The 10,593-nt window shown below is 32.6% G+C and overlaps 1 protein-coding gene across 1 annotated transcript in view; it reads right to left on the reverse strand.

Annotated features, from left to right (window-relative positions):
- Positions 1–10,258, reverse strand: part of Hex-A (Hexokinase A) — a 52,844-nt gene extending 42,586 nt beyond the window's left edge. Inside the window, exon 1 of the mRNA XM_011508039.1 lies at positions 10,121–10,258. Coding sequence (XP_011506341.1) covers positions 10,121–10,168 — 48 coding nt within the window. The 5' untranslated portion in view covers positions 10,169–10,258. The remainder of the gene's footprint in view (positions 1–10,120) is intronic.
- Positions 10,259–10,593: the final 335 nt, after the last annotated feature.

Raw genomic sequence — 10,593 nt, forward strand, 5'->3', positions numbered from 1 at the left:
GGGGGGCGGGGGGGGGGGGGGGGTAGACAGTCGGCTGGTTAGAGAGAGGGGAGGGTGCGGCTCGTGGACGTTCTAATTTTTTTAATTTTTTGTTTTTTTTTTGTTTTTTTTCCTCGATGGTGAAAATCGCCGACGCTGACGCAATAAACCGGGTCGGCTGCATCACGTGTGCCGCCGGGCCACACACGCAGACCTAGAAATACATTTTTCGCGCTCAAAGCCGCTTACTTTTTCGGCGCTTAGACGTCATTCGACATCGAGGTCGTAGAACTTGTCGGAGCTTCTTCGTTTTCGAAAGCTGCTTCGCTAGTTTTGCATACGCCTTCCCGAGAATTGAGGTCGGCTGTTGCCAATCGAGCACTTCTCGAACTTGATAACTTAAGGGGGTTGCTTTTTCTCCCGCGTTTTATTATTAAGACGCCAGCTTTATCATTATTTATATGTTTATGATTGTTCATACCTTATTTTTCAAGGGGATTGCGTATATATTGTAAAAAAAAAAAAAAAAAAAAAAAAAAAAAAATTTTATCTCGAATTTGATAAAGCCGAAATAAAAATTTATTGCTACATCATTATTGTAAGACATTATATTTTCGATTTTTAATTGCATTATTTTGTAGTGTATTTGTATTTCGTCAATTTACAATGAATGGAGAATGTTAGGCATTGGAAGAGTCTATTTGACAAGTCTTTGACAACTGATTTATAATTGGTTGGCCAATAACGAAAAATAATGAAATCCATAGAAATTAACACAAGTACATAGATACGTTGGAATAGTCGCGTTGCACAGGTTTTCAAATGCATAGTCACGATGTACTCCCAAAATGAATTTTGTATGAAAATCTATTAGATTTGTTCATCTATGCGTTATTCATTCGTCTATGTTAATGTCTTCGGTCATTATCTCATTCGGATAAATCGTATAATTCACCAAGTTTCTAATAAACGAATCGCCAAAAAAAAAAATTGCCATATTTATGTATGCCTTTTAGCTACGAGTACGAGAATTGATGATATTCAAATCATTAAGAGCATGTATATTGAAAATAAATTGTCGCGATAATAAATAAGTAGAGGTTCGTGACCCAAAAAGGAAAATTGTGCAAAGGGAAATAAATTTATTATAATGGCAATCAGAATGAATATACTGATGATCGTATTTATGAGCTAGAAAAATATCTACATTTGTGTGTGGGTGTGGGTGTGTGCGTGTTCATGTGCCTACAAATATAATTTGTAAATTTTCTAAGTGTTTTAACAGTAACTATTGTTTTTATTTTACGACTAAATTGTAATTCAACATAATGATTATACAATAAATGTATTTCATACGTTAATTTGTAATCTCATTTATCACTATGCACAAACTTGTAATTTAATATCGCAGTTATTAAAATATTTCATTTTTTAATTGACTTTTTCCCCTTTGAATGATTCGAATATAAATAATCTTTTGCTTATTATTATTAATAATTTTGAAATTTTTATTTGGAGCAATTGCTTTATATTAAGAAAAATTATTCTTGAAAATAATGTAAATAAATTTGATCAACCATTTATTACTATTTGTCTAATTCTTAATCCATCAAGAATTATCTGTTTCGTTATTTACAATGAATAATATTCTGATGGTTATTTGAATTGGCTGAATCTGTTCAGCGAAGATATATATATATATATATATATATATATATATATATATATATATATACATATTAGTTGTAACAGAAAAATTCTATAATATCTATAAGATAAATTCAGCATCGTTTATTAAATATTAATATAATAATTATTAACACCTACGTGTCTTGGTGAGATATAATTAAAATGAATATTGTTTATGTTAATTGATGTGAGTAATAAAATAACTAATATATAATACTTTCAATCAAGTATAAATAATTGAAAAATCAATGATTGCTTTATTCATTTTATTTATATAAATAGTAATGTTTATAATTTTTATATTTTTATACGGCAAAATCTTTTTATTCAATTTTATAAAAGTAATCTACTAATTAATCATTTAGGAAAGATTACATGGCGATAGAAATAAATTTCAGATCACGTAAAATGCAATCATAAATTTTTAAATAAATTTAAGATTGCCAGTTATGAAATATTTTAAATATTATGTAAGTTCTAAATTTCACTGAAAATATCATTTTTTACTTTAAATTTTGATATCATCTCGATTAAATATAATGACGGTGTTTAATACTAAATAAAATTATTATATTTTCTGTACGTGAGTAACGTATTCCCAATTCTTATCTAGCATCTTTGTATCATGCTTTTGCGTAAAAACACACAAATATATAATCAATAATAAAATATGAATATGAGAGTAAGAATATTTGTATTGGTTATAAAACTCATTCTACAATCAAAATCTTCTGTTTTAATTATTCCTGAAATTTCATTCATTCCGAGCCATTCTCTATCTTAATTTTTGACTTTTTATCCGTTAAATTATAAACAGTTAGTAAAAATTTCCTCGAGAGAATCTCTTTAATCGTTCTTATATCGTAAAACATCGAACGATAAAAGTTGGCGAATCCCCACGAGGAGGCTAAATATAATGCAGTATTGGTCAAGCTTGCATTCCAATCCATTGAAAAAAGTCTCCGAAAAATATGCAAAAATGCAAAACAAAGAAAAAATAAGAGTCGCGGAATTCTGATTTATGCGTCTTGTACCTGAGATTTTAGTTGCATATTATGTGGATTTATTTATGAATGGGAATTAGCGAATATCTTCATTTTCTTTTTGAATATTATAAACTTCTTGCTGTCTCCATTGCCTGCTATTTAGTAAAAAGCTAAAAAGCGAAGTTTATTTAAATTATCGGAAATATTAATTTACATTGAAAATTTAAACGGATTTGAAGACGTATAACGTATATAAATTCCTTCAATATATCATTATTAATATAATAACCATTAAAATAGATATTGATTATATTTTCTTGTAAAATATTTTGAAACGTATCTTTTGTGTGAAATTTTAAGTGATATATGGAAATTTGTAAATTTTGTTTGTCCAATGATGAATTATGAAATGTAGAATATTTCATGAAAATTCAGAAAGATTTACAAAATTTAGGGAGCACGTAATTAATTATCGTGTAAAAATTGTTTCTCAATTTGAAATAATTTTATGGAAATAAAATTTTCTAATCAAAATTATTCACAATAACTAACGAAAGTCTATAAAAATTATATACTTTTGGTTAGTATGTTAGTATACAACAGGTTAATTCCTTTTTTCCGATGGCTAATATGTCCGCCTTGGATCTGATTTTATATGTAAAATGAATAATCGAGATAAGGGAAGAGAAACGAATGAAGAGCTCGACAAATTGAAATAATTACATATACCTGTAAGTTATAAAATTTATTTGGAAAATCAATCATAAACTTTGACCAGCATCAAGATTAATTTTATTGTACGGCAAAGCGTAATATTTGATATGTATAATAATAATCAATGAAAGCGCAGTCGTGTTTTTTAATACAAAATAATATTTTCTGAAAGTTTGAAGACGTTTATTTGAAAAAATGAATTGATTTTAAATTATTGTGCAAACATCAAACAAATTTTGCAGTTATTACTCATTTAAAAGTATCGACTAAGATCCTTAGTAATGATTAGCGATATTAAATAAATATTATATTTATTATATTATATTTATATAATCAATTTATACTTGAGTGTATAAACGTAATACATGTTCTAAATTTTCCTATTATGGCAAAGTTTGTTTTTATGTTTATCATTTCATTATTAGAAAAATTTTTTATGCACATGCGTATTTCAATATTTATTTTATACTAACTTTTTGTAGTATAAATCACACTTCTTATGATCTAAAAAGAAAATGAGCCTTAGTTACTTAGCTAAAGGATTCAGTGAATAATAAGTGGAAAGTGAAAATTGAAAAATTTTGAATTATATTTTATTACACTCGAATATCTACATTTCTTAAAATTAACTTTGTCATAAAGGTATTTAAATTTATATGATTTATTTGTGAAAGATGATGTACTTATAGACGACAATGCAAATATTGATAATAAGTTTTATTGAGAAAATGATTTTTTTCGCAGATTGTAGTCGACTAAACAAACTTTAATGAGGAGAGAGTTTATTTGTTAGTATATCTATCAGACTTTTATTATCAGATTGAATATACACGGAAATTTATGTGAAAATTTATCTTAGGCTTAGTTTCATAAAAATTGAAACAAAATTCTTTATTAATATTACATTAATTTATTCATAATATTCGATTGTATCAATAGATTATTAATTATAAAATGATGTTTATACAAGGAGATTCAGATTTTTATGAATAACGTGAAATTATAATTAAATTATTATTGATAGTTGGATGAATAAAATAATATATTTTTCAAAATAAAAATACTAATTTAAGAAAGTAATATTGAGCATTGAGATATTGAGCATTAAATTAATCAAATAATGTTTATAAATTGCAAGTAGTATATTTTATAATTGAAAATTTACATGGTAACGTAAAAACCAAAAATCAATCATCCACAAACTATTCTATACAAGTAAAAAAAATTATTTTTAACATCTAAACATTCAGATTTTTTATTTTTATTTTTTTCTTTTTTTTTTTTTTTTTTTTTTTTTGTATAATTAGCGTAATTTTTGAAGAGTAGACAGAAGAGATAAAGAGCTAGAGATGTATGTATATAATCAGGTTATAAAATTCTAGTAACCTTTTATTGATAATGCTTGGTATTAGATTTTATTAATAGTACATTCCTATACGAGCATATTGTTAAATATTAGCATAGATTTCGTACAGCTTAACAACTGATTAAACAATCATAGTTAAATATTCCTATGAAATTTAAACATTTTATTCCTTAATAGGCGAGTGAATTTTAGATTTGAAAAAAGATGTATTACTTTTCTATTGAATGAAATTAATGAAATTTATTCAATCTATATTTGCGTAGGAGTGCCGTAAATATTATATATTATATTAAATTAATATATTATACGGAATAATATCAACACGAATAAATGTAATAATTTATAAAAGTCGTTATAAATTTATGTTTCACGAGGCAAAGATAAAGCATTTTAATTACAGTTGTATCGATTTTTTTCATTTATATTGGATTTACATTGGAAAATTGATAATAAAGATAAAGCGTATTTTAACAAAATTATTTTCAATGATGATTATCATTAACATACGATTTATTAATGTTTATATAATAGTAAATAATTGAAATTTACATTACCAATGTTCCGGTAAGAATACTAAAATAATAAAAATAATAATAATAATTATAAATAGTTAACGAGATCTTTTCTAATGTATAAGATGAAAAATCATAAATAATTTGCTGCGTCCGTAACCATTGTTCTTACTATGAAAAATAAAAATCAATATTATTCAATACCGTAGAATCCATGAATACGCTGCTGAAAATATAAAAATATTTATATCAAATCGTTGTTCATCAATTATTTCTACGTATTTTTTCCTAATGTGCTTTTAATTTTTTATATTTCTAGCAGCTCGATAATTTCGAATTTATCCGCGATACATACGACCGTTAAGTTTCTATCTTTCGAAGGAATTGTTTCAAAACAAGCAGTAAGCCACGTTCGATTTTTTTTTTTGTTCTTATTTTTTTTTCACAAAATCGACCGAACAGTACGATATTCCAGTTCAAGTAGCCTATTTTTATTATTCTGACACTGAGTAAGTTAACGTTTCGTTGCTGAAGAGCGGCTAAAATAGTAAATAGTATTGTTGTGTAAGCAAAATCGCTTGCCTATTATTAATTATCATAAATAATAATAATCAACAAAATATAAAGCATGTTTTATATTTTAATGGACTAAATATAGTGCCTTATTGTTTGTAATTTTAGTGAAAAATAGCTAATTTAGCCTTTAACAATTGCAACAATGGAAACTGTGAGAGAACAATATTGTGTTTATGTTGAATAAATATTGAAAGTTATTACCCAGTTATTACTATGCAGTAAAGAATAATATTGTCGATAATCGTATTGGGATGCGTAAAACGGATCTTAAACATATGAAGGAAACAAATTTAGAGTTCAAAAATAAAGTTCCTAGAAGAATATTTGGGACAAACGCGGACGTCAAAAGCAGATACTATCGGCAATTACATAAATAAAAGATAGAGGTACTCGATGTTTTGCATGACATAAATTAAAATAAATTGGACATATAAGTAGGAATGGGAAAAAAAATCACAGAGTAACTTGGGAAATTATTTTATACTGACAAGAAATTAACAAAATTTTGTCTATTCATAGTGACTAAAAGGGAGAGAGAGAGAGAGAGAGAGAGAGAGAGAGAGAGAGAGAGAGAGAGAGGGGGGGGGGGGGGGGGGGGGTGCGTGAGTGTATGATCATAGTTTATTTAAGAATGAAAATTATAGCTTTTAAATATTATGTATGGATCGACGTCGAACAATCATAGAACAATAAATATCACGATTCTTATATTCTTAAAATTATAAATATTTGAATTGCAAAAATAACGTAACAGTTACTCAGTGATTATTAAATGTGTTTTAAAATTTTCTAATAATATTTCTAAATGATGGTATAAACTCTAGTAAATAATTTCTAGGCATCAAACATTTTTTTTTTTTTTTTTTTTTTAAATTGAAACAAGAGCAAAAAAAGAAAAAAAAAAAGAAAAACAAATATTCTCATAAACACAAAACGTTGAAATTAATAAATAAATAGCGATAGAATATCATTGCAGAAAGTCGTTGATCGTCTAGAGGACATTATTTATCCATTATACGCTGAGGTTGAAGACTCAAATGACTTTGTAACAATGTTTTTTTTTTGTTTATTTTTTTCTTTTAAATATTACATATAAATATGTTCTTTTTTATGGAAAGTTTCCGAATAGTCACTTGAGCATGTATAAATTAATAATAATGTTTATATGCGTGAAACGTAAATATTGATTTAATTGCTGTTGTGTAATACAAAAATAATTTTAATATATCTTATTGATATTTATTAAAGATACTATTAAAAATAAGTTTTTGACATATTTAATATATCGCTAATTGAGAAGTCTCATTTTATGACAATTCGAAAAGCATTTATTATTACATTTGCATAATACTATTATTTTATGGAGTCACTTTATCGGGCAAAAAGAAGAAAAGTGAGCGTATAGTAATTTTATTTAACGATTAATTTTTTTATTAACATTCTTTTATTTTCTTTGTATTTAAGATTAACCGATTAATATTTATGAATCGTACAATATTTAAAATTACATTCTTGCTATATAGTAATTGTATTAATTGTGTAACTAATGACAAAACCCTTTGTATGCAAATCAAGAATGGCAATAGTAACGGTGATAATATTGAAAAATATTAATAGTACGTTGAAAGAGAAATTTCGCTATGAAAAAACAGGTTTCTCTTGATTTAGTCAATCCATTACGTGAATGTTCTGATGTCTGGCTACAATAGTAGTAGTTTGTTTATTTATTTATTTTTATTAATATATGTAAAGTTCAAAAGGACACGTTAAGCGTGAGAAGATAATGTCGTTGGTTAGAATGTATAGGGAAATTTAAAGTCGTAATGTTGTACAAGTGATTGTAAGTTATGTATTAGGATGGTAAAAGAGGGGGAGATAAAGATCGCATTAACTAAAATAATTTCGATTTTTTTTTTTTTTTTTTTTTTTTTTTTTTTTTTTTTTTTTGATCGTCAAATTAGGCAGTAATGGACCAATAATGTACTGATAAATAAATAGAAAATTGTAATGGCTTATTTTACGACTTCGTTACTACAGGTGATGGTCGAGCGGAAAACAAATTCCAGGAAATTTTTTGCCATTATTCCACGCCCACTCTTAGATAAGCAAGAGAACTTGGAGTAATTTAATAGAAGACGTGTGAGGAGCAAAGGAGACAGAAAGTGGCGTCTTGTATCAAACACGTGCGACGTTACGAATTTGACAAACGCGATTCACGCGATCCTTTCGCGATACTATATATATATATATATACTTATATCTCTGCTTGTACTCTCGTAGTGGCCGCAATAACGATTTACGAAAAGCAAAATGTTTTATTTTTCTCCTCATTTGTAGATTTGTTCGACTCTCGTAAATATAACAAAAAATTTTTTTTTTCAATCTCGATACTCGAAAATATTAAATACTCGAAATGAAAATTTCGTAAAGTAAGGATTATATAAATATTTAATTATTTGTCGAGTATTCTTTACGATGTGTGTGTATGTGTATGTGTGCGCTTGAGTGTGTGTGCGTGTGTGGGTGGTTGGTTGTGTATGCTCACACGCTCGTTTATCAATAATGCAATTTTACTTTAATTTATGATTAAAAACGGGGAAATTTTTCACTCCAATTTTACATTGTAGACAAGTCACCTCGCATTTTTCTCGTATGCAAATAGAATACATCGAAAGTGCGATTTTTTCCAAAGTTTCGATATACGCTGATATTTTTAAAGAAATTTTGTGTTCTCTTTCTTTGCATTTGAATTTTAAATACGGAGACACGCGATTCATCAACTTTACAGAGGCGAGTTTGAATTATTCATGACTAGGTTATGTACACATGCGTTTCTGCGCGCACGCACGCACGCACGCACGCACGCACGCACGCACGCACGCACGCACGCACGCACGCACGCACGCACGCACGCACGCACGCACGCACGCACGCACGCACGCACGCACGCACGCACGCACGCACGCACGCACGCACGCACGCACGCACGCACGCACGCACGCACGCACGCACGCACGCACGCACGCACGCACGCACGCACGCACGCACGCACGCACGCACGCACGCACGCACGCACGCACGCACGCACGCACGCACGCACGCACGCACGCACGCACGCACGCACGCACGCACGCACGCACGCACGCACGCACGCACGCACGCACGCACGCACGCACGCACGCACGCACGCACGCACGCACGCACGCACGCACGCACGCACGCACGCACGCACGCACGCACGCACGCACGCACGCACGCACGCACGCACGCACGCACGCACGCACGCACGCACGCACGCACGCACGCACGCACGCACGCACGCACGCACGCACGCACGCACGCACGCACGCACGCACGCACGCACGCACGCACGCACGCACGCACGCACGCACGCAGGCACGCACGCACGCACGCACGCACGAACACACGCAAACCCGTTACACATATCGGCAAAATGAAAGTTGCCGGTAGATCGGACGGAGCCTAGTAATGGGTGGAACGAGCGAACAAGACATTTAGATAAGCGCCGTTGACGTTGTTTAAATAATAATATTAATAATAATAATATGTCCAGAATTTATACAGTTTCCGATGAGCAAACTTTCATTTCCACGGCTGGGTAATGTTTTCGATTTTATCGCTATCAAGGTGACGAATATGCACCACGAAGCAGCCTCTCGGCCGTAGCCGCTAAAAATCCAAGGAACTCCACTGGCACTCGAAACCTCGGATTTTATTATCTGTTTATTTAGAATGGCGCGGGATAACACGGGGCCCAGTCGATCAGACATAGAACAGCCGTGAGTAGCGGCAGGCTCGGATCGATTAAAATGATTACGCCGGGGGAATCAGGGGAACCGCTCGCGTCGCAGAGAGAGGTTAGGCGAGCAATTCGAATTAATTCACCTTTATCGTGTTCGCCGAATGGAATAATACCAAAAATCCTCGGCTGTGCAATAATAAACGACATCCCGCCGCGACAAGTCGTCATCGCTTTAACGGCCCAAATCTCCACGACCTACGCGTCTCGGCGAAGCAGTCGCGAACGATCGTAAAAATCGGGCGACTCGCGGAAAGATAAGCGGCCGTCGCATTAGCGAGACACGTACGTCGAGTCTCGCGCGCATCCAGCCAAGGCAACTCACGCACGCATACACGTACGCACATAGGCACTCACGCAAACACACACACACAGAGAGAGAGAGAGAGAGAGAGAGAGAGAGAGAGAGAGAGAGAGAGAGAGAATAAAATGCGTGAAATGCGTAGCTCGCGCCAAATGGAGTGTTAAATAGACTCACGATGCTGTCTGGCCGGGGACCCTTCAAGCTGCTCACGGCGGTCGGCATCTTTCCCCAGGGTGAGAGTTTCTCGCCTCCGACACGATGCTCCGAGAACACGACTCGAGGAACGATCAAAGACGTCTGATCGGCATTCGACGACGGCGCCGGTGCGTTCGACGTGGCCGCGCGCGTGGGGGCTCTCGGACCGGCTGAGGAAGAGAGAGAGAGAGAGAGAGAGAGAGAGAGAGAGAGAGAGAGAGAGAGAGAGAGAGAGAGAGCGAGAGCGAGAGGAGGGAACACACGCGAAGAGAGTTTTAGCGAGGCGTGGTGCGGGGAGAGAGGACAGGAACGGAGGAGCGGCTGCAGATTTTTCGACCGCGAGCCTTGAGCGAATCGGACACGGAAGCGATTGGAATGCGTGGGCGCGCAAATTCGTCGTACGTGAACGCGTTATTCGATTGCAGCGCGAGCGAAATTCGATTCGAAACTTA

Source organism: Ceratosolen solmsi, unplaced genomic scaffold, assembly GCF_000503995.2.
Source record: "Ceratosolen solmsi marchali unplaced genomic scaffold, CerSol_1.0 scaffold10, whole genome shotgun sequence".
Taxonomy (NCBI): domain Eukaryota; kingdom Metazoa; phylum Arthropoda; class Insecta; order Hymenoptera; family Agaonidae; genus Ceratosolen; species Ceratosolen solmsi.